We start from the raw sequence: 25,920 nt of genomic DNA, 5'->3' as shown, positions 1-25,920 counted from the left end.
CCATGAAATCCAATACCTTGCCATCCAAACAACACCTGCCTGACCACCCCTCACCTTTAACAGTGATGCCAATACCCCGTCCCCAGACTTTAGGAATCAGTCTTTGGTCTCCATATCATCGTCATCCAAGACACGAATCTGGTTGTCAGTTGAAACTTACCTTTCAGGCGGAAGGAGCTGATACACTTTCCCCTGCATTTCCTCTCTTCAATTCCTCAGGCAGAGTACAGCCCTGACACTTACTAACCTGTGGCCATGGCCAAGTCAGTCAATCTCTTTGAGCTTCGGTTTTCCTTATTTATAGACTGTTTAATATATCTGCCTCTCAGCATTGTTAGGAGGATTAAAATTTGTAATAGATGTAAAAAGCTTAGCACAATAACCAGAACATAGGTCAGATAAACTGGAACAGAGCTCAAAAATTAGTAGTAAAAAAATATGAAACCTTTGTAATAGATGTAAAAAGCTTAGCACAATAACCAGAACATAGGTCAGATAAACTGGAACAGAGCTCAAAAATTAGTAGTAAAAAAATATGAAACCATGAACATGCTACTTCTTTTTTGATGCAAGAAAGTGAATTTTCATAAGCCTATATGCAAGTTTGGACCATAGCAGATCTGCCTTTTAAGGTTTAGGCAATCCCTATTTAATTCAGAGAATCTGACAAAGTTTTGCAGGAGTGGAGGGAAGATAATTTATCCTGCAGTTCTCTCACCAGATATAAAGTAAAAATCCTAGCATTTTTCTCCAGGAAAAACTAATCTTCTTTATAATCATTCAGGTGATAGAGCTCAAAGCCTAGCGTTTGCCTGTACTGGATATAATGTAATTATGTCCAGGAAAGCACAATGGCTAATGTTCACATACACAGTGGAGATGCAGGAAGGCATGATAATTAACCTCATGCACAGGTAAGAAAGCTATACCGAGAACAGGTTAAGCTACCAGGGTTTCCAAATGCAAGAGGTTGGCTGCCACAATATCTGCTGTCTAAAGTCAAAATGCCCAGGCTCTGGGGCTTCCCTGGTGGTGCAGTGGTTGGGAGTCTGCCTGCCAATGCAGGGGACACGGGTTCGAGCCCTGGTCTGGGAAGATCCCACATGCCGCGGAGCAACTAGGCCCGTGAGCCACAACTACTGAGCCTGCGCGTCTGGAGCCTGTGCCCCGCAACAAGAGAGGCCACGGAAGTGAAAGGCCCGCGCACCGCGATGAAGAGTGGCCTCCACTTGCCGCAACTAGAGAAAGCCCTCGCACAGAAACGAAGACCCAATGCAGCCAAAAATAAATAAATAAATTTATTAAAAAAAAAACAAAAAAAAAAAACCCAGGCTCTATCCCTAGAAATTCTGACTTCAGGTTAGGTAAGGCCTAGGAATCAATGTGTCTACAAAAAGTCTGCTCCTGATTTGGATGCCATGTTTAGAAACTAGAACACCTAAGATTATCCATTTGTTTCGTAGGAGAGCTGGGACATGAACCCACATCTTTGATTCTTAGACCAGAACACTTTCTTCCATGTCTGAGGAAATGCACATTCCATTCCCCACCTCCAGTAACCCTCACAAGAGCTCTGAAGAGTCCTTCTGATACTGAACCCAACATGTTGAACGGAATGAAATGGGAAGGACTACTTACTCCTGCCAAACAGGCTATAAAATCAAACAGACAAAAACATTTGTGCAGATACTGCCAATGGATCGTCATGGTTACAACACAACTACTCTATCATAAGGAAAAAATCCACAGGTTGAATCTACAAAAATGTTGTTATGTCAGCAAAAAGAAATTTTTAAGAGTCTTTAGAAAGTAAGTCCAAGTGCGTAAATCACCGAAATAAGAGTCAGTAAATGGACATATCTTTTTAAATGGCAGTCTGGGTATCTAACATTTTAGAATGATCAGTACTTCCATTATCTTAACCTTTCCATTCCTTCCAAAGTCATCGCTTTGTAAGCGTAAAGATGACTTCTTCATCGTGAATGGTGGAAGCAAGTACCAATAAGAAAATACATTGTTACTTGTCTACGTGATATATATGTGAAATATATGGTATGTCTGATATATGGTATATATGATATATATGATAAATATATATCTCACTTAAAATAACTGAGCGTATAACTCATGTAAACATGAAAGTACCAGATTTCACAGTTTGGCTTCAAAAATTGAGATCTTGTGGACTTCAGGCATTACCAACCTTGGTTTTAGTGGTCAAGAAAAAAACATGAAAACATGCCAAACATCCAGCTTTTTCTGGTAACATTACCAGCTCAGACAATAAGCACTACAGGTTTCTGGCATGGAGGAAATAAAAAGACTTGCAAAGTGCACCTTGTCTTCCTCCTCTTCTTTCCTTCAACAAATATTTGAACGCTTTGGCAAAGCATTTCCAAGGGCCGGGTTCTGCCAGACGTGAGGGTAGCATGGTGTCCAGAGTGGACAGAACACCTGTCCTCTGGAGCTCTTTACTCTCCATGGTACAAAAGGAGGAAAGCATTCTAAAAAGCAAGAACCACCAATCATACGCAAGTTAAAAGCTAGAATTGTTACTTTTCAACACCTGGACCCCAATTAGTTTGAAAACATCGTAGTCTCTCTGTATCTACTCAGGATTAGTATTCTTTAAGCTGGACCTTTGACAGATGCCAGTAAGAGTAATTTCAATAATTGATTATATCACAATCAAAGAGAAACATAATGAGATTCCCAATATATCAATATTCTTCAAAAGAGGGTATAAAAAAATGATACCCTGGAGTGCAGGAAGAAAAGATTAAAATTTATGTAAGATTTATCCATCATTTCTATTTTCTATTTTTGTGTATGTTGTATATTATAATATAGTATTAGTATAGTGGCACATGTATAAAATTTATAAGTAAAATAAAAACACGTTGAGAGAGTCTGCTTGAAAAAAACCTTACTTTAACTAGGAGGGATGACCAAAAATGGTTGAGACCTCTGTAATATTAGACCGATGTTCTTCTAGGCAACGTTTCTCATCAGATTTTTTTTAAGTTGATTATTTTCACCCCTCCCAAAGAGAGTTTCTCACTTCTATACACTCCAGCCAAGGAGAATCTCTTACTAAAAGATATTTTCAAACAAGGATATGAGGGCGCCATTTCCTCATTTGAAGGCCATGACTGTCCTCCATTTCCCACAGATGCCCCCATGGGTTTCCATGCTCCTAACTCTCAATTCCCCTCAAAGAAATTATTTCTGTCAGCCTACTATCAAAAAGCTATAAAGCAGATAAAGTTGAGGGTCCCACACTCACGCTTCTTGTCTCTCCTATCAAGCTGCCTTTCACTAGACCATGTTCTAGAATTCTTGTTTACACTGTCCGACTATGGAATCTCATTCATATCTAGACGCCATGCTTTAAAAGGCTCTGAAAAATTCACCTATAAGGTGTAAGTAATTGATATGGTATGACAAGATATCCCACTTAGAGTATTTTAAAAGAAAGAACTTTTTATCCAAAACTATGACAATCTAATGACAGAATTCAGACGTGAGTGTGAAAGTAATTGGAAGGATCTTTTTAAAGACAGAAAAGCCTTCTATCTCTACTCAAATAATTGCCCCAGTCACAGGGCATGCTCTGACCACTTGTCTAGACAACGTCACAACAGGTCAGAGAAGATTCAAAAGCCTTAACCGCTTAACAACTACTGCATGTCTAAAACATATCAACCAAGATGCAAAGTCTGCAATACTGTGTGGAAATCAAGACAAAAGTACCAATTGTGATCTCAGGAGTAGTGAATGTGTGCACCTGTCACGGTTTAAAAGCCAGCCTTACAAATAGTGGTAATGATTTATGGTGGTCACATGTTACTTATGCCTGCCCAGCATCCTGTCCCACTTCTTTGGCAAAGTACCCTGATTTCACCTTGAAAAATCAGCCTCCTCACTTTCCGTTCACGAGGTAGGTTATGGCGGTGCTGCCAACTCCAGACATAGAAACACAACGTAAGTTGGACCAATCAGCATACCCATCGAATGTGCTTGTGCTCTAAAATGGTCCAATAACAGTCAGCCCTATGCTGAGTAGAAATAGAAATATTGACTAGAAATATTGGGGTAAAAGACCTCTATGTATACTAATGTTTGGAAAGATGCTAGGATATAAATCTGGAACTTCCTGGACCCATGTGAAAAGAAAGCCAAACTAAATGAAACAGTGATGTGAGTTGAAAGACGGAACAGAAGCCTGAAAAGAAGGAAGAATGAAGAAGGAGCCAGTGTTTAGATGACACAGAGCATCTGGATCAAACCATCCCTGAAGACTTGATAATCCTGTACATAGGATATTGATTTACAAGGGACTCTCAATCTCCATTTCTGTTTAAGCCAGTTGGATGTGCTCTGTTATACCATAGCTCATTTTTGTGGCATTTTAGAAAATATCAGTTACTCCAAAAAAGAAAAAAAAAAATCAATGTTTCAGCCTAAGAGCTACAACTCAAACAATATAGTATCCATTCTATTTTCTCCTTGTTTAGGCTGGTACACTGCCACTCACAACGTTTCCCAGCTTTCCAGGAGCTAGGTTGGCTTCACGCCTAAGTTTTGCCAATGAGACTTAAGCAGAAAGGTCATGTGGTACGTCCAAAAATTCTCCCTAAAGAGATACCCATCTTTGCCATCATGTCTCCTTGAATTTAGCTGCAATGGCTGCAGGACTAGCAGCCACTTTGGACCACGAGGATGAGAACCAGACTTAAGGACAGAGCTGGAATGTTCCTGGCCCTTCATGACCAGACAGAGCCTGCACGATGAGGGCAGAGATTTATGTTTTATTCACATATAAATTCCCCAGCACCTAAAAGAATACTTAGCATATAGTAGGATGAAATAAATATCTATCCAAAGAGTAAATCTGGTGTCTCTCTTCTAACAAATACCCCACCTCCTAAAATCAGATAACACTAAAACCTTAAGTGTTGGAAGACCTTTAGTCAAACCATTTGCTTGAGTCATCCAGTGGCAGAGAACACATTTTTTCCAAAAAGCTCAGTTCTAGAGACCTACTGTATTACCTTAATTCTAAGACAAACTTTCCCTCCACATTTTAAGAGTTCTCAAGTCAGAATAGGTCATATAATCATTGTATACATTTAGTAGAGTTTTCATCTCCCCCGAACAGTCACCTTATAATCAACATTGAATTGGATATAAAGAAATCCATTTGATAGACAAGTACTGTGGCATTGGACTAATCATAGCCACTCAAAAGCTCAAAGGAGTTATAGTTTGGATAATTCAGAAATCTGAGCATCGGAGATACACACTCAATTAAAAGGCAGAGGAAGAAACATCAATTCATTCAGTATCTGAAATGAGAATCCACAGAACGGAACAGAGAAAGGCACAAGACATGGGCCCAGAATACCTCTGTTGAAATCCCAGCTCTGTTGTTTCTCAGCTATATGACATGGGCAGGATCTTTCACCTGCCCAAACCTTAATTTTGTCATCTACAAAATGGAGGTAGGAAAAAGTACCTTTATCCTAGAGCAAGTATGAGAACTGAATGTATTAATGCAAGTAAGATTCTTAGAGCAGTGGCCAGCACACCCTGCAGACAATAATCAGTAAGTAATAGGCAATGGATTCTTCTGTGCTGTACTTCAATTCCTGGATTGGTACCCTCTGAGGTGCCTAGTAACTTTAAACTAGTGAAAACTGACAAGTTATTTTCTAGGAAGCCAAATCTCTTACAATGTTGCCTTCTGCTATGTTGTTTCTTTGCTTTCCTAGAGGAAAATACAAAAGAAACAATTAATTCACAGTGTGTGCCCTCCCCAAAAGAGCAGGCACAAAGAAGTTAATGGGCAACAGCTCAGTGAACAAGTTTTGTCAAAGATGTGTGCTAAGAATTTCATTCTGCGAGTTCATAAAGGAAGCATGTTCCTGTGGCCAGTAGTTTAGTTAACCAGAAAAAAAAAAAAAAAATTCAAAATCAATTAAGCAAAAGTAGTTGAAATTAAGAATTAATTTGGGTGTAAATTCAAGGATGACACCACTACTGTCCTCTTAAGCTGAATGGCATGTTTTATCCAATCATGATATCCATTAATTTGCTTAAAAATAATATTTCAAAAATTAGTAAGTTATAGAGGACATTTTTGTGGGGTATGAATCACAAAGAATAGCCATCATCTCCCTAACTAGTATCTGATTTACAAAGCAGAAAATTATAACATTTCTAACAGGACGACATTTTAAATACACAATTATGTATACTCTGTTCATAAAATGTTCTTTCATTTTAGAGAAATGAGTAATTAAACTGTTTTAATGACATACAATGAAAAAACATCTACAGAAGCAAACAATACAGCAAAAATAGCAAATTAAAAATAATTTTAAAAGCTACTATAAAACCTTTTAAAGATTTACCTACTGAACGTTAGGAACTTTTACCACAATTACATTTATGGGAATTTTATTTTTTTCAGAATCAAATTCCCAAAATAGTTCTGCTACACTTAGTATTTTTCCATTATTCTTGCCGTCTTTAAACACACCTTCACAAGCTGCTGAACATAATGCTTTTCTGACTTAATCAGAACCTCTCTCATGACCCAGGAACGTTCAGTAAATAATTATTAAGCTCCAGAGGTGGCTTTTGCTTAAGTTGATTTGCTTGAATGCTTATTCACTTAGGGACACAGCTTTTAGTATTGTTTTCAAATCTTATCGCCTAACACTGAAAGTCAATGTTGAAGGAAATGGGGGAGTGGGAGGGGAGAGCTTTGACCCATTAAGCATTTCTCCATTTCAGTATTTCTTTGAAAGTGCCAATTTCAAGCTTGTTCTACATTTCTATGCCAGACAGATGATTCTGATTTTGGACGTTTTGTTTTCCTCTCAAAGAGAAAAAAAAAAATCAATATGCAGAAATTCAAACGAGATGTTTATTAATGCAACTGTTACTACTCCACAGTTGCGGGGAGGGGGGGGCGGGTGGGCAGGGGGGGGAGAAAGCAAAAAATCCAAAGTGTTTGCAATGGGGCAATTTTGACCAATGTCACTAAGCACGCTCGTTTTCCTGAAGAAAACCCTTTTTTATTCATCACGAAGCTGGGCTGCAGTCTACCTAGTAATCATAAATCAAGCTCTGTTCTCACTCAGATTTTTCAAGCAGTCATTTTTGGCATGATTAATTTAAGACCAACATTCCATTTCAAAAGAGAAGGCAGAGCTAATGGGCTAGGATTTCAATCCCGCCTCCCCCCACAAATTAGTCGTTATCCTTGTCATAGCCACCTACTAGAGGTTACAGCTGAAGCCGATTAAACCCACAGTCACAGAGTAACAGTTCCAGTATTTTTAACTCCGAATAGAACCGCCCCTTTCTCTGTCCTCCCCTTAAAAAGCAAAAACAGAAAACAAAAACAAAACTCCTGTCAAGTGGTCCCAGGATTACTTCCAGAATAAAACTTCACTTACAGATATAAGCTTTCAAAGGAACAAGGCATGAACATCTGGACTCTAAGCGCCTCCATCTTTTTTCCTTTAAGGTGTTCTGCAAGCCCTTGGTGAAGAGTGAAAGTCAAAGTTAGTTCTGGCACCGGCTGTGTCACTAGGGGTGGCTCCTGATAAGGCCCTGGAAACTCCAATCCAAACACAGCTCGTGCTACAGCGGTGCCTGGTGTCTGTGTGAAACAGCAGACCTGTTTAATCCAGTACCTACTGTACCTGCAGGACAAAAATGCTGCCTCACCCTGCAACGGGGGCTTCGCAAGGACACAGGCTCCACCAGAAATCCAACCCAGCAGCCAGGTGACGGCACCTTGGGATACTTACTTAGCCCTCCCAAGCACAGGTACCGGTGGAGGCTTGCAGTGGCTGTGCGTTACAGAGAACGTGAAACCTGAGGTAATTTCACATACCGGTGAATTTCTAACACTTAAAAGAGCCACAGAATCCAGGAGGGTTGTGGGACAGCTTGTGCCCCTTCTCAACTGGGGAGACCTCTGGCATCAGCTCATCACACACCTCTAGCTGCCTTGCATCCATGCACAGGCATTTTGGGAACTGGAGCTTGATTACTGAACATGCTCTACTGCTGACAAGCTAGAGATCTGGACAACATTCCTTACCCTCAGACCCCAAGAATATACGGAGGGCTACCCTTGCCCAGTCCTGGTGGAAGTCAAACACAAGCTGCTTCAACTGTGGGCACTATCTTTTAGGACATCTTTAGGCCATACATCTGTGTATTCTTAGACTGTCATCTAATTAAATTCTGAACATGCCGAAATAATAATACATGCTCTCAAAAGATGCTTTAAAATTCTGACATGACGTCAATATTATCAAATACTGATGCAGCTCGTACAGACTCAGCACACCAAAGATGTTCTGCACAGTTATGAAAATATGTCTGTTTCTGCCTACACACAATTCAGAGGTCAGAAAAAAGACATCTGACATGGACTAGCTGTGTGCCCTGGGCAAGTTACTTCACCTCTCTGTGCCTAAGAGTTTGTCTCCGAAGTACATAGTTGGAAAACAATGCAGTCTCTATAAGCCATAATCCAACTTGAATTTCATAATGTAATGAAATTATCTTTCTTTAATTTCCCTTTAATAATAGCAAATATCCAGCCAGGAGTCTCCGACAAGCTATTTCTGGCTCTTTTTATTCTTTGTTCATTTTTCATTTTTTCTTTTGTTGAATAAATATTTATGGAACACCTACTACGTCCCAGGCACTGTGCAAACTCTTGGAGTTTACAGTCTAGTGGGACACATATTAAGTAATCACCCAAATATATAATGAAATGTGGTAAATGCTACAAGGAGCTGGGAAAGCTTAAAATGTAAGGGTCAGAAAAGGCTTCCCTTAGGCAGGGACCTCTGGGCATAGAAGTGAGTGGGGGTAGCAGTCATGGGTTACGGGTGTGGAGGGGGGCACGGGAGAAGAGTCTTCTGAGCAGTGGTAACAACATGTGCAAGAATCCTGAAGTGAGGAGTTAGAAGGAAGATTCTTTGTGGCTGGAGGACAGAGAGTAAGGGAAATCATGGCATCTGTGAGACTAAAGTGGTGGCTAGGACCAGACCATCAGGATCTGGGAGACCAGAGAAGAGTCATTGATTTTGTTCCAAGATGAACAGGAAACCATTGAGAGGTTGTAAGCAGGGAAGTGATGGGCTCAGATCTGAGTTTTTAGAAAGGTCCCTCTGGCTGCTGTATCGAGAACCACCTAGAGAAGGAGCAAGACTGGCTACTGCAATAGTCCTAGTAGGAGGTGATGATACTTTATGGGGGAGGGGGAGGGGAGAAGGGACAAGAGTGGAGAGAAGTGGATTAAAGTGGGTAGATTACTGGTAAAGCTAAAGACCAATAAACACAAGGAATGGGGGTGGGGTGGGGAATCCACGTCCCTGATGCAAATGATTGCATTCATTAACAATAGTTATTGAGGAGTTTCTACACACTTGGCATTGTGCTGGGTACTAGGGTTAACAGATGACTAAGATGCTACACTATTCCCTTTACTAACCTACTCCACACCTCACTTCTCCTGCCTCTAGCACAGTTTGGCATAAAAATCAAGAACACAGGTTCTGGACTTCCCTGGCGGCGCAGTGGTTAAGAATCTGCCTGCCAATGCAGGGGACACGGGTTCAAGCCCTGGTCCGGGAAGATCCCACATGTCTCAGAGCAACTAAGCCAGTGCGCCACAACTACTGAGCCTGTGCTCTAGAACCTGTGAGCCACAACTACCGAAGCCCACGCGCCTAGAGCCCGTGCTCCACTACAGGAGAAGCCAATTACAATGAGAAGCCTGTGCACCGGAATGGAGAGTAGCCCCCGCTCACCACAACTACAGAAAGCCTCCACGTAGCAACGAAGGCCCAACGCAGCCATAAATAAATTAATTAATTAATTCAGCTAAAAAAAAAAGAACACAGGTTCTGGTGTCAACTTACCCAGGTTCAAATCCCACCACTTACCCATTCTGTGACCTTGTGCAAATTTACTAAACTTTCCATGCCCCAGTTTCTTCACTTGAGAAAGGGGAAATGATAAATGGCTATCCTGTAGGTTATTGTTAAAACTGAAGGAAATGATATATGTAACATGTATGGCACAGTCTGACACATAGTAATAAGCTCTCAATTAAAAAATAGCTCTTACAATTATGATTGTAGTTGGAACTGTCTATTCTGGATGCACACTGACCAATCTACAGAGCCAATGGAAATGCAACAGAATGAAAAAAAAAAACATAAAGAAACTGGAAGATCAAAGAAAACAGAGAGGGTAAGAAATTACCATATCAGGACCTCAAAGGGATGATTTTTTTAAAAGACCAAGCTGGACTCTCTCCCACCTTGGACACTGTTTGAAGCTGCATTAAGTTACAACACACCCGGGGAAGTTTTACAACTGAAACCCTGATTTATTACATGCTTACACACAGGGAAAATCTGTACCCTCCGTGGGCTCTCAAACGTTGATCATGAAACCAACGGAATCAATTCCAGCCATTCCAGCAGGGACAGAATGTGGTGCCAAATGCTCCCCTGGCGTGTCCCGCCAATGACATCGCCTGACATTTTGTCCTGGACAATCTACCACCCCAAGGAGGCTAACCATTGACCATTTACATAAGTGTCCAAGTAAAATTACCTTTAAGGGGCACGTGTTCAACTTATTCATGGTACTTCAGAAATATCTATATTATGCTAATGTTCTTGGGGGATCTCCCCGAACACAGCAATGAAATACCCACTGGCAAATGGAATAAAGCTTGACCTACACATCTGACACCATCTACAAAATTCATGAAACATTACATACATTTCCACGATACTGCCCCTCAAGTAGTCATGCAATTATTCAACAAATGTCTTCTGAGGGGCAGGAACCACGTCTGTTTGGTTTACTATTGTATCCCTAGAACCTAGTAGAATAAATAGTCCATGGTTCAGGAATAAAGACGCAGACATAGAGCATGGACTTGAGGACACAGGGCGGGAGAAGGGTAAGCTGGGACGAAGTGAGAGAGTGGCATGGACATATAAACACTACCAAATGTAAAAGAGATAGCTAGTGGGAAGCAGCCGCATAGCACAGGGAGATCAGCTGGGTGCTTTGTGACCACCTAGAGGGGTGGGATAGGGAGGGTGGGAGGGAGACACAAGAGGGAGGAGATATGGGGATATATGTATGTGTATAGCTGATTATCTCTGTTATACAGCAGAAACTAACACACCATTGTAAAGCAATTATACTCCAATAAAGATGCTTAAAAAAAAAATAGTCCATGTGATGTTCATATGTTTAAAATGGATTAATCTATAATGTGTAAGCAACTCTCTTGTTCACATTTGTACTATTCAGATATGTATCCTAAGTGCATATACATATATAAATGCACATGTATAAACACACACATATATGCATAAATGCATATATACACATAAACCCTAAATTTAAACACAAACTAAGATTTGGTAGCAGAGGAAAAAGAAAGATACTATTTTTTAACACAAAACGCTGAATGCAGAATAAAAATATTACCTGTACTCCAATACAATTAAAATCTTAATTACTACTCCTTGCCCCAAATTCCAGCAAATCAACTAGAGTCATCAGAATTCTTACTGACCTTTTTCAAAGACAACCGTAACTAAAATGGAACTTAAAACTATCAAACATCCAAGTGACAGCCAACTTTTTCTTTTTCTTTTTTTTTTTTTGGCTAAATTTGGGCCTCAATCTTTTTTGAAGGAAAAATTCAATCACTATGTTGAACATGTTAGAGAAGAGATAAGAGGTTTTACTTGTTATCCTGTCCAAAACTCAGCTGAAGAAAAGTAGAACCACTCTTTTATCACAGTCAGAATTCTTCTTGTTTTATTTGGGTATCAAATGTTTTATTGCCCCCAAAGCACATCATTTTCTTATATCTTTCCTTCTGATAGGTATTGCTCTTTTCAATAAACTACTTCTTCTCACCACCCTCACAATAGTTAACATTTGAGGACTTAATACACGCCAAGCACTACACTGACGCATGAACTACCCCCTACATACAATTTAGGAAGCACCTACCCATCATGTTCTATTGTGATCCCAGCCAATGGTTCCCAAACCTGTATTCCTATCAGAAGCACCTGGGGACATTTCTCCCCACTCCATCTCCTTAAAATCAACTCAGGAGCATTTAAAAATACAAATGCCAAGAATCTTTCCCCAAACAAATGATTGAGACTCTCCAAAGGCATGGTTTTGAATTCCGTATTTTTAAAAAGATTCTCATAAAAGACTAATGTGAAGTAAGGCCTGGGAACCACCATTATAGAACATATTATAATATACATAATTATATATAATATATTCTATGTAAATTATCTCTCCAAGAGTGACAGAAAAACACCCAAGAATGTAAGTTCCCTTTATTTGTTGAATAAAGAAGTTTTACTTGAATAGTTCGATATATTAAAGTGTTCACTTGGAGTTTCAATGGATATGCTTTGAATGTTGAGTGAAAGCCTTGATTAACGAGTATCATGAAAGTGATTACAAAACTCACAAACTACTCTCCAGAGTAACAAACACATCCCCTCTTTTCCCCACATGCCATCGCGTTCACGCTCTGGAAAAAGATGCCACCGAAAGGCCCTTCTACTCAAACATCTATTGATGCACCCAGCATTTGAGAGACATCTCTCAAGTGCTGTGGGGAAGATAAACAGGAAGATGCAAGAGGCTCTGCTTCTCTGGGGCTCACCCCAGAGAAACCCCAAACTCACGTACACAGGCCCATGGTAAGAGTGAGGAGGAAGGACAGGATGGCTGCTCCAGGAGCTCCTTCCCAGGGTGGCTCCTTCTCACCTTTCAGATGAGGTCTCACAGGTTTTCTGTTTCTTCCCTAGGGAGGGCTTCCCCTGCCCCCTATCCTACCTAAAGCAGGAACACTCACTTCTGCTATTTACTCTCCCAGTAAATGTTTTTCCTTTCTTTTATAGCACTTACTCCAACTTCTAATCATTTTATTTGTTTGTCTTTCATCCTTGAGGGCAGGGTTCTTTCTTTGTATTTATTTCATTCTCAGTGCCTGGGATAAAGTAAGTGCTCAATAAATTTTTGCTAGATGGATGGATGGGTGGGTGGATGGATGGATGGATGGAAGGATGGATGGAAGAATGGATGGATGAGTGACAAAATGAAAAAGATCAGGTAATGAAGGAGCTATGAAATATAATTTGATGATGGCATTTAATTAATTAGGAAGTCAGTAGGTGTAAGTGGGACTCACAATTGTATACTTTTTGTTTGGAAGCTTTTAGCTGCTGAACACAACTCACTTTCATGGATAAAGTATTAGGATACAAAGTTACAAGGAACTGGCAGCCCAGCAGTTCTAATTTGAACCCCTCACAGCATGACTGAGGGAAATTTTTAATGACTACTTACCTGCAGAAATAATTGTTCAGTACCACTCAATAACGTTTATCTCTTTCATCCTGTTTCTTTTTTTTTTTTTTTTCTACTACCAGGAACAGATCTCCCTGTAACAACCTCGTGGTACAGCATCTTCTGAAAGACTGCTCATTGTACCTGGCTCACAAAGAAGCCCTTTAAGGTTGAAAAGGAAAATGCAGACAAGACCAGGATGACCCCAGGTAAACTTAATCTAGGCTCATGTCAACATTATGAAAGAAATATTAGATGCTTATACAAATATCCAGAAGAAAAAATAATGTTTTTTTAAAACTGTTTAGAAAACTCTGTCCTGAGAATACAGATATAATCTACAAAGAGACATCTCCAATGCTGTCAAAGTAAATTTTTAAGCAATTAATGAAGGGAGAAATAGATGAAATAATAGCTTGATATTTCATAAATAATCAATACGAGAGATTAGTTCCTTACCTTGAGCTCTCTGATATTATCTGTTAGAGTTCACTTCAAAAGAAATACTTGCTCTGCATTAAAGGCGATTCAGGAGCTATCTTTTTGTTCTCTATAAATGGCAGCAGGGTATTTGCAATAAGCAGACCACAATCTACAAAATAAGCCAAGTTTGTGAGACAACACAAACTTGAGGAGGGAAACACTGATTTGAGATTATGCCACTTTGATGGCATTTCCTCAAATGAGAAATTTAGTAAAAATGCAATTATTTTCCTTATCTAGGTTAATAAATAGGAAAAGATAAGGCTGTTGCCATGTTGGGGGGCACAAAGTTATTCACACTAGGACTTTATTATAAGAAGTGAAATCTTCACCTTCAGGACTTTTAACTTATTTAAAAAGAAAAATGTGGACTTGTCTCTTACTGTTGTAACTTTTTTTTTAAAGTAATTAAAGCCTGAAGAGCAAATAAGCACATAGGGTGTGTCTGCCATCCTCCTAACAGTGTTGAGGACATAAGTAGGTGAGTGCAACCCCATCGTCATCAACAAAGACATCAGTTTCATTCTTCTTCCAAGCAAGAGTCAAGATATTAAAGTATTTTAAAGCAACACAATATTCAGCTATTAGAAGTGGCCTCCACAGACCACCTTAGCTGAGGTCCTGGCTACAAGGCAGGTGAATCCATCCTTCCCCTCTGAGACACCAAGGCATCAGCAGCTCCAAGAACCACCTAATCCTTTATGGTCCAAGGGGGAACTGGAAAAGGGATGAAAATAAAGAAAAAGGGTACTTTGTCAGTTAGACTTTCTATTCCATTCACGTAAATCCCATATTTGTATTCCAAAAACTGAGCTGAAGGTAGAGACAGACTGTTTCTCATGGAAAATGACAATGCTATGGTGGAAGGTGGTACGGAAGTGTGTCAGGTGTGAAAGCTCTCATTTGTACAACATGTGGTAAGAATCCAGGGCAGTGGCTTTGGCCTGTGAGCAGAAAACCTCTGAGAGGTCCACTATTTCATACATAAGTAAACAACTGGTAAGTCTCTCTTACAGACGTAAACTTAGCACCGTTTTTCAACTGGAGACAGCATAGTGTGGTGGTGTACTGTAGACACACACATACCCCATGCACTGTGTTCACCTCGTAGCTTTACCTTGAGCAACTCATTTCATTTCTGAGTCTCAAGATCTGCATCTGTAAAATGGAGATATTTATATTACCTATTTAACAGGTTATGTGATTAAATGAGGTTAGGTATGAAAAGTACCTAGCACAGCACCTGCAAAAAAACAGCACTCAATCAATGTTATGCAAGGAAAAAGGACACTTTCAGAACCCTGTAGGGCATGGAAAGTCAGCCCTTAGAGTCTCAAAGAACTTCAAGTTGTAGGACAAATAAAAGTTATTATTAGGAGACAAAAATGAAAATGCTTTTGAAACATGGTATTTGAAGAGGTTATGCAGTGTGAAAATAAATGTAAGCTCAGGAAAGGTCTAGAGATACTTGTGAATAACATATTCATTCATAGTGAAGAACTAAAAACTAAGATGTTGATGGCGATCTGAAACTTCTGATAGTGGACAACTATCAATGCTTTTTCAATGACTGTCTTAGCTACAGACAAAATTGCTAGCCCAGGGAACCTTCAGCTCTGACTCGATGTGTCAGTTATGTTTTTAATTTGTATTTTTACTATATAAACATATGCAGAAGTCAAGCAGGAAATAATGTATTTAAATAAGCAAAAGTATAACAAATCAAACCTCTCTGTGTTCAAAAGATCACCATACGTTAAATTTATGTCAATAATCAAGTTTCCCAAACTTCTAAAGCATCTCAATACTCACTCTTATATTAATGACATCCTGTTTCAGTTATGCTGAGCAAATAGGATTTGAAATGAGAAAAATAATATTTGCACAGAAATCCTTCCTGTCTGTTGATTAAATCTAATCAATCTTCATAAACTTGATACACATTCGCATTCTGAATCTAATTTACACGCTAGGGAGTCCTATAATCAAAGCGTATATTTATATTGATAGTAAAATGTAAAAATAACCAATATTTTAAATTAATAGCCTCTGTAATTTCAAGTAATACTGCTATGCAGTGACATAAAAATGAAATCTTTGCTTGAAAAACTTAAGCTATATGTCCTTAAAAAAAAAAATAGTGCCTAACAAAACTACCTAATTCTCGCTTTGACATTTACCAAGTATTTATTACCTGCCAGCTATTACAGATGAGGCTGGTGATGGAGCTGCAGAGAATCACCACCACTCCCATTCAAGCTTATTAAGCTCCTCAAACAACGCTGGCTCATTTTTAAAAGATATGGACAAAATCATGAGTAAAAGATAGAAAAATAGAAAGATTTTTATTAAAACTCATTCATTCAACAAATATTTATTGAGCACCTACTACTTCCCAGGCACTACTCAACATGTTTGAGGTACCATCAATGATATATCATAGCCCTTAGACTCTGAAGACAGAAATGTTTTGGAGTAACTCTGAATGCTCAAATCATTTATTAATTTAAACAGTCAATTTGGAAGTTGCATGAATTTGCCATCTTTAAGCACCATCCACAATGATATTCTCATTAATACGGACATCTGTTTTCTAATACTGGATTAAGGATCAGTGTGTTTTCATTTCCTAGTGTGCCAGGCAGGGAATTTGAAAATCTGAAAAAATGAGATTGTGTCTCTGCCTCTTTAAAAAAAAAAAAAAGAGGGGGGAAGAGAGAAGACAGAGAATTCATCATACCATCACACTGATAACTGTACCTTTATTTAATCTCTTTTTATTTAAAAAAAGAAACAGGGACAAGGAGTGAGGTAACTTGCCTAGAGTCAAGATGTTGATGAGCTGCAGATCTGGGGTTTGAAACTCCAGAGCCCACACGCCTCTCGCTAGGGTTCTCTGTGCCAAGTTTCTGTGAGCCACTCAACGATCACAGAAGCAAACTAATTCTAAAATTAGAACCTTGCACTGGAGCCGACTCTTTAGTGGTCTGTTCCCCACACCCCACACTAGAGTCTGAATTCCATGGAGGCATAAACCATGTCTGTTTAGTTCACCTCTTCATTCTTTAACCAGGCACAATTCCAGACCCAGAGAAAGAACCGAGTAACTATTTGTCAATGGGTTAAATGATTAATGAATTGACCATGGTGCTTTTTCTGGTCACTTCTGACTGTAATCTACCTTTACAAAAAAACAAAAACAGGAATGAAGCAGGCTTCCCTGAATATTTATACCAAGCATGAGTTAAATTAATGGCATTCACTAGAAACGTAAAGAAACGCACAACGTTTGTTCTCAGATAACTTAATCTAGTTGAAAAAAAAAAGGGAGAAAATGTGAAATATCAGCACAATTTCTACTTTTTAATGGGAGAAGTAAGGAAGTACTCAGAAAAGAAAGAATTACTCCAAAAGGCTTTCGATGGGAAACAAGGCCTTTGGAGATTGGGGTAGCATGACAAACTTCCTTTGGCAAAGATGGTAAATCGTGAGCAAAGTTTCTCAAAGTGTGGGATACAGGATGGTCTCAAATGGAGACACACAGACTCCACGTTCAATGACCATGGAACTACACAGTGAGAAAGGTCCTTTCCAATTTTTCATCCCAGGAAAAGTGTCTTTTTGATGCTAATGTGTCTTCAATCTCGCAACACTTGCCTCTTGTAACAAAAGCAGCTCAGATCTCATACTCAGGTCCTTCTAGACCACACACCTAGTCAGGATCTAACAGTTTTCTTCCAATTTCGTTATATTTATTTTACACATACATCCATCTGTTGTTGCCATTTATTATAGCATTTCCTTTAAATATATATTTTTAATTTATTTAAGCCTCCATATGGAATATGGGGGCAAAGGTCATGAAGTTATTATGAGCATGGCTCAAATTTGGGAACCCTGATTGAGAGAAATGAAGAATGTACCAGAATCCTTCAGTGAAAACAAGATTAAACACAGCCCAGAAATAGTGGCTACTCTATTGCAGTGAGAAGCGAACAGCTACAAAGAATTCCAGTCTGATAAAGAAAATCATCTAGGGCTCTGAAATCATAGTACGTGGGCCTAGCCCTAATCACTTCCTAACTGTGGAAAGTGAACATGACTGACAGATATGATTCCATACAGGAAAACTAGGGGCCAGGCCAGTAGGACCGAGAATATCACAATGGAAGTGACGCCACGATTGTTGATAGTGCCTGTAAACAAGACCTCCGTCCAGAAAAAAAAAAAAAAAAAGGCAAGGCTGTTAGAACAAAATGTTAGGCATGCTGTATTTCAATATATAATGACCTCTCCTCTCACGCTGTGAAGGTCACTTCTGCCTGTGTTATCTCCTGGGGCACAAATATAGCTTATAGCCCAGTTTTGTTTTGGTTTGCCTTTTTTCTAATTTCATAATAAAGTACCAGAAGAGATTCCCAGTAGAGTTGTTGGGGTTTTTTTTTTTTCCCTAGCTGTATAATATTTTTATACACTAGATGGAGCCAACTTTATAATGCTTTGGGATTCACATACAGGTTTGTGCTGGACATGAAAAAAACCCACACAAAAAGTTATAGGAGAGCCATCTACCACTTAAATATATTTTAATTTAAATTTTGAAGATCAAAGTTTTCATTTTAAAGATCAAAAGGTCCCATCATTTTACCACTCTGCATATGTTCCGTAACTCCTAAACCCAAATTAATATCAAACTATCAATAATGCTGTAAAAACGTTTGAAATATGATCATCTTATAGTTCACTGGCACTTTTAACTTTGGTTTAACATGTATTTATTATAGTTTTTTAAACTGACAATTTCAAAAAATATTTCTTTTCCTTTGCTTTGGGAGGAATGGAAGCAATTTATAAATGCAATAAGCATGATTCTCTCATCAGACCCATAAAGTAAAGACTACCTCTAGGGCAGGTGGGATCAGAGCAAAGACAGTGGCAGATATAGAGAGAATATAGAAAACAGTCACCAGCATGGAGTGAAACTGCCAAGGCACTTGCAAGAGGAAATGGCTGATCTCCAGGACCAGGGAAGGTCCACTGCCCAAAGACAAGAATATACCTCTAACCTGGAGCCAGGATGGGGCAGCAGGGAAGTAAGAGGAAGGTTACACTGATGATTCTCTCCTGTCAGTCATGGTAACTCAATGCCTTTTCATTGAATCCTAATCCTTTAAAATCGTGGTTCTCAAACGGCACAGTTTTGTCCTCAGGGGACATGTGACAATCTCTGGAGCCACTTTTGGTTGTTACAGATGGGGAGACAGGTGCTATCGGCATCTAGAGGCAGAGACCAGGGTGCTGTTAAACACCTTACAAGGCCTAGCACGCCCCTCACAATAAAGACTATCCAGCCCCAAATGTTTAATAGTGCTGCATGTGAGAAACTCTATTTTAAAGTAAGCAGCTCTCCCATACAGGAGACAGAGTAGTTCTAACTCATTGTAAGTGTTAAATAAATAAGCAAAAACTTCAGTGTGTCTATCAGACAGCTTTTAAAGTCAGTGGGACACAGTACACTGACATACTTGAGTTACATATGCCACAGTATTTTGTCAACGTGTAAAAATTATGTTGAGTGATTAAAGCCACAGCACGGAGGGTAAGGATTAAGGAGGAATAGATCAATAAATTGAAGATTATGGACACAATGGATTAAGTACACAACAGTGAAAATGAATAAACTACAGCTATATGCCTCTACAGTTTTTGAATCAAAAACAATGTTGAAAAAGGCAAGTCACATAGAATACTGCCATATGGCTCCACTGTTTATAGTTCAAAGTCTAGTTTAGACATGCAGTCACAGATAGCAACACTGAAAATCAAGGGAGTGATTAGCATAAAATTCAGGGTGGTGGTGAACTCAGTTGGGGGCAGGGCAGAGAGGAGGATGTAATCAAAGGTGAGGCTTCTAGAGTGTTTTATATCTCAGGATGAATAGTGGGGACATGGTTATTCATCTTATTGTTCTTCACTTAACTGATAGGTTTTAGGTGCTCTTCTATGTGTATAGTTCACATTTTTAATGAAGGATTAAAAAGGAGTGTAAGGAAAGTGAAGATATAGAGATAACAAGTATAGTCCACTCATTAAGGATAATTTTGACCTATCTGGCTAAGATACCATCAGGTCAGAGGTATCTCTCACTCTCCTTCGCCCTTAACCCTCCACTGTCTGGTCACTTATCATATGTTACCTGTCAACACCACACTGCATCTCCTCTGCCCTCACAGTTATTCTGCCATGATCCAGCTCTGGCCTGGACTGCTAAGTTGCCCTCCCCACTCCCTGCAATACATCCTACACTTACTACTAGATAACTCTTCCTAAAGCATGGCTTTGCTGCTTTCATGCTACTACTTTATTTCTTTTTTCTATTTTTATTGGGAGTATAGTTGATTTACAATGCTGTGTTAGTTTCTGCTATACAGCAACGTGAATCAGGTATACATATACATTTATCCACTTTTTTAGATTCTTTTCCCCTATAGGTCATTACAGAGTATTGAGAAGAGTTCCCTGTGCTATACAGTGGGTCCGTATTAGTTATCTATTTTATATATAGTAGTGTGTATATGTCAATCCCAATCTCCCAATTTATCCCTTCCTCCACTTTTCCCTCTGGTAACCATAAGTTTGTTTTCTACATCTGTAACTCTATTTCTGGTTTGTAAATAAGTTCATTTGTACCTTTTTTTAGATTCCACATATAAGCGATATCATATGATATTTGCCTTTGTCTGACTTACTTCACTTAGTATGATGATCTCTAGGTCCATCCATGTTACTGCAAATGGCAGTATTTCATTTTTCATGCTACTACTTTAATAAAATTAATGGTTTATCAACACAGAATGAATGAATTTTAAATGCCTTATTTAGACTGACAATCAAGGCCAACTTATCTTTCTAGTCTTAACGATTGTAACTAGTGCAACCATTACAAACAACATACAGTAGTCCCCCACCTCTTATCCACGGAAGATACTCTCCAAGACCCCTAATGGATGAGTAGTTCTGAACTCTATATATATTATGCTTTTTCCTATGCATACATATCTAGGATAAAGTTCAATTTATAAATTATGCACAGTAAGAGAATATCTGAATCACCCGCATCACTATTCTTGCACTCTGGGGCCCTCAGTAAGTAAAATAAGGGCTACTTGAACACGACAGTCAATCTGATAATCTAGATGGCTACTAAGTTACTAACAGACTGGATATGCTGGACAAAGGGATGATTCACGTCTGGGGCAGGACGGCACAGGACAGCACGAGATTTCATCACACTACGCAGAATGGTGTGCAACTAAAAACTTCTGAATTGTTTATTTCTGGAATTTTCCATTTAATATTTTTGGATGGTGGTGGACTATGGATAACTAAATCTGTGGATAACAGGGAACTATTGCACTCATTCTCTAACCCCAGGTGTATGCTGTTGATTAAACCGTTCCTCTTGCCTGGAATATCCGTCATGCACTCACCATCCCTTTCTACCAAGATCCTACACATTCTTCAGTAAAATGAAATAGAGGTGCGTTACTAAATGTTGGCGAGGAATGGGGCCACTGGAACACTCAGATGCTGCTGCTGTGGGTGTAAATTGGTACAAAGACTTTGGAAACGGTTTGTAGTATTCACCAAAGCTGGACATATGCATACTTTATAACCCAATAATTCCACTCCTTGGCACATAGCAAACAGAAATGTACATGCATGTTCACCAAAAAGCATATAGCAATAATGTTCATAACAGCACCGCTCATAACAGTGCAAAACTGTAGGCAAACCAAATGCCCATCAACAGCAGAAGAGATATGATATAGTCATACAACAGAATATTCCACGGGAATAAACTATTGCCACATATGACAACAGGGATGAATCTCACATACATAATTTTGGCAAAGGAATCCAGACATGGGAGTACAGGCTGTATCGTTCCATTTGTATAAAGTTAAATAACACCCAGACAGCATTAATCTATGTTAGAAGTCAGGATGGTGATTATACCTGGGGAAGGGTTGACTAGCAGAAGGGGCAAGGATGCTAGTAATGGTCTGTCTCATAGACTGGATTACTTCATGAAAATTCATCAGGCAGTACACATAAGATGTGTATACTTTTCTGTAGCAATGTTATACTTTGATTAAAAGTTTATTAAAAAACATTTTAAGAATCGACCCATTCTTCAAGATTATATTAATACCTTGACAAACCTTCCTCACTTTAACAAAAATCATCCATGATCCCAGCTAGATGCCTTTTTCTCCTCTGTCTAAATTTCCATAATACAAATATAACATTCCCTTTTATTTTTTTGTGCATGTTTACCAAAGTTGACTGTTACGCCACTGAGCACATAGACCAGTACTTTCTTCTCTGATTTCCTATAAAGCTACTGACTTCTAGTAGCTAATCAAAAGATACTTATGGGATTTTAATGACATGCATTGCCCCTTTCAAAGCAAGTCCACATTTCTCTCTCAGTGTGTTGGGTACACGCTGTCATTCTTTTTTAAAAAATTTTTTCTTAATTTATACAACGTTAAAATTCACCTTTTTGCTGTACAGTTCTAGAGGTTTTGAAATGCATAAATTCATGTAACCACCACCACAATCAAGATACAGAACAGTTCCATCATTTCGAACACTCCTTAGGCTGCCCCTGGGGAGTCAAAACATCACCCAACCCCATCCCCCAGAAACCACCTATTTTTCTATTCCTATAGTTTTGTCTTTTCCAGAATGTCATATAAATGGGATCATTTAATACAGAGACTTTTGAGTCTGGCTCCTTTCCCTTAGCAAGTATATTTGAGATCAATCCATGTTGCAGCAGGTATCGGTACCTATTTGCAAATTAATATTCCATTGTATAGACGAACCATGGCTGACTTATCCTTTCACCAGTGGAAGGACATTTGGGCTGTCTCCAGTTTTTGATGATGGTGATTAAAGCTGCTATACTTTTTAAAGACCTTTTTTTTTTAAAGAGTACTTGCAAACGACTTACTAAAGGTCATACACTTACCAGTGATGAAAAGAAACGGTATACGCTCGTAAAAAGCTCTGGGAAAACAGGAGTCAACAATTTTTCCCCTTATGTCAATGAACCCAGCTCACAATATATTTTCCGTAAAGAGATTTCAAACTCCCTTTTCTATATTTAGTGCACAGTAATGAGCCAGAGTTCATAACTATCCAACTAAAGCACTTTTCTAGAGGCTGCTTCTTGCCAATGTGACCCTATGGCTGCACTACTATAAATAACGTGTATGCCTTGATCTGTGTACAGCTATTCATCAGTGCTACGTAAACAAGTGATTATGCCCTGCCGGCCTCTGCCTTTCATCTGACCTACTGGACTCACCTGAGATGCACAGAGGGGACAGTAAGTGACAGGCCTGGCACTCAGGGGCTCCAACAACATGCAAGGAAAAGGGCTACTTCAACGATTATGCAGAAGGGTGGCTACAGCTGCACTTTTTTTCTGTTGATTTAAACACAAAAAGCATATGTCCAAATCCTCGGGGGCAGAGTGACCATATCACAAAATTTCCATTAGCTGGCATTTCAGGGTATCCATCTATGAAGACTGAGCCACTACATGGCCAGGGTCGAGGCCACAGGGAAAGAAAATGTCCAAGAACAACTTTTCAGGGACGTCTCCGAGCTGCACCTGCCACCTTGGCTAGAGAAAACACGTTGGTTTTAAGCTCTGAAAACTCAAAGCGGCATGATAAATCTTTTTGTAATATCTCCATGATAGTAACTAGAAAAATCATGAGACTCTCACCCTCCAGCCTCTTTCAAAAGTTCTTACTAATAATAATAGCAGCTAATTATGGGAGGTACGCTACGCACTCCTGTGCTAAGCATTTTACATACCATACCTTGATTTATTCCTCAATAACAACCCTCTAACTTAAACACTATTATGACGTCCCTTTTACCAATGAGAAGAGTGAGGCTCTGAGAGACTGCATCACTTGCTGAAGAGTTTGCGGAGAAGGAATTCAATCCAAGGCACAGTCTGGTTCTAGAGCCTGTGTTCTTAACCCACAGGCTATCCCCATGGCTCTACTTATAGAGACATTTATTTATTCATTATTTACTCAAAAAATATTACATTATTATAGCCATCTAAGGAAATTAATTGGAATGAGATATGCTCCTCCCCTCTAGGTGCTCATTACTTGGAGAAGGGCAGAGAACTCTATAAATAATAATACCTTAATCTTTTTGGTCAAATACTTTTCTGAGACTCATATGAAAACTACGGACTGCCTCCAGAAAAAATTCACACGGGCACAGACACACAAAGTTGAATGCTTGCAGCCACAGCCTAGGAAACCCTGGAATACTTAACTAGCTGACTACTAGCTGCAAAGGGTTTTGATTAAGAGAGGAGCGAAGTGTTGTGAGAACTCAAAGGAGAAAGCTCAGGGTACGGAAGTCCTGAAGACAGAGAATGCATGAGGCAAGGAAGGAAGGAAGGGGGACTTCAATGAAGAGGTGCATGTTTCAGAAAGCTGGTGGGAGGACAAAGTTCTAAAGAGGAAAGAGGCGGGAAGCAGGGAATTAGGTAGCAGATCACTAAACTATTCCAGACAAGAGTTTCCTATTTCTAGGAAGGATGTGGTGAGAATGAGGTATGAGTCCAGGCTCTGGGGTCAGAAAGAACTGGGTTCACATCTGGTACTACACATATGTGCAATGGAATACTACTTGTCCGTAACAAGATATGAAATCTTGCCATTTTCAACCACATGGATGGATATTATGCTAAGTAAAATAAGTCAAACAGAGAAAGACAAATACCATATGATTTCACTCGTATGTGAAATTTTTTTAACATGAACAAACCAAATCAAACAAAAACAAACATACAGATACAGAGACCAGAGCAGTGTTTACCAGAGGGGAAGGGCGTGGGGGAAAACAAAATGGGTAAAGGGGGTCAACGGTATGGGGACAGATGGAAACTAAACTTTTGGTGGTGAGCTCACTGCAGCGTATACAGAAACCGAAATATAATATTGTACATAGGAAACTTACATGTCATAAACCAATAAAAAAACATATAAACACCGGCAGACCTCAGAGATATTGTGGGTTTGGTTCCAGACCATCACATGAATTTTTTGGTTTCCCACTGCATACCGAAGTTATGTTTACACTATACTGTAGTCTATTAAGTGCACAATAGTACTATGTCTAAAAAAAAATACACCTTAATTATAAAATTTTTTATTGCTAAAAAATGCTAGCCATCATCTGAATCTTCAGTAAGTTGTAATCTTTTTGCAATAGCAACATCAAAGATCACTGATCACAGACCACCATAACAAATATACAAATAATGTAAAAGTTCAAATATTACAAGAAATACCAAATGTGACATATAGACACAAACTGAGCAAATGCTATTGGAAAAATGGTGCTGACAGACTTGCTCGATGCAGGTTTGCCACAAACCTTCAATTTGTAAAAAAGGCAATATCTGCAAAATGTAATAAATCGAAGCACAATAAAACAAGATGTGCCTATTAAGTCTCCTGCAATGAGAAAGAAAGAAAGAAAGAGGGAGGGAGGGAAGGAGGGAAGGAGGAAGAGAGAGACAGGAAGGAAGGAAGGAAGGAAGAAAGGAAGGAAGGGGGGCTTCCCTGGTGGCGCAGTGGTTGAGAGTCTGCTTGCTAATGCAGGGGACACGGGTTCGAGCCCTGGTCTGGGAGGATCCCACATGCCGTGGAGCAACTGGGCCCGTGAGCCACAGGTGCTGAGCCTACGCGTCTGGAGCCTGTGCTCCGCAACAAGAGAGGCCGCAATAGTGAGAGGCCCGCGCACCACGATGAAGAGTGGCCTCCACTTGCCGCAGCTAGAGAAAGCCCTAGCACAGAAACGAAGACCCAACATAGCAATCAATCAATCAATAAATCTTTAAAAAAAAAAAAAAGAAAGGAAGGAAGGAAG

General features: G+C 39.3%; 1 protein-coding gene and 1 long non-coding RNA gene across 9 annotated transcripts in view; one reads left to right on the top strand and one right to left on the bottom strand.

The window, feature by feature from the left end:
* The window catches only part of LOC309637585, a 418,822-nt gene that overhangs the window by 216,554 nt on the left and 176,348 nt on the right, over positions 1-25,920 (top strand). The gene's annotated exons all lie outside the window — the stretch shown is intronic.
* Positions 1-25,920, bottom strand: part of MITF (melanocyte inducing transcription factor) — a 223,566-nt gene that overhangs the window by 93,093 nt on the left and 104,553 nt on the right. For 2 of the 8 annotated variants that reach the window (XM_082412301.1, XM_082412302.1), the window contains exon 2: positions 7,470-7,554. The exons of the other annotated variants lie outside the window; for them this stretch is intronic. In XM_082412301.1, the coding sequence (XP_082268427.1) occupies positions 7,470-7,525 (56 nt within the window). In that variant the 5' untranslated portion in view covers positions 7,526-7,554. The remainder of the gene's footprint in view (positions 1-7,469; positions 7,555-25,920) is intronic. 8 annotated transcript variants of the gene reach the window in all.

This window comes from Balaenoptera physalus (genome assembly GCF_965194825.1).
Source record: "Balaenoptera physalus genome assembly, chromosome: 11".
In the NCBI taxonomy this organism is placed as follows: domain Eukaryota; kingdom Metazoa; phylum Chordata; class Mammalia; order Artiodactyla; family Balaenopteridae; genus Balaenoptera; species Balaenoptera physalus.
The sequence above is the reverse complement of the archived record's forward strand: the minus strand, read 5'-3'. Positions and strand labels throughout refer to the sequence as shown.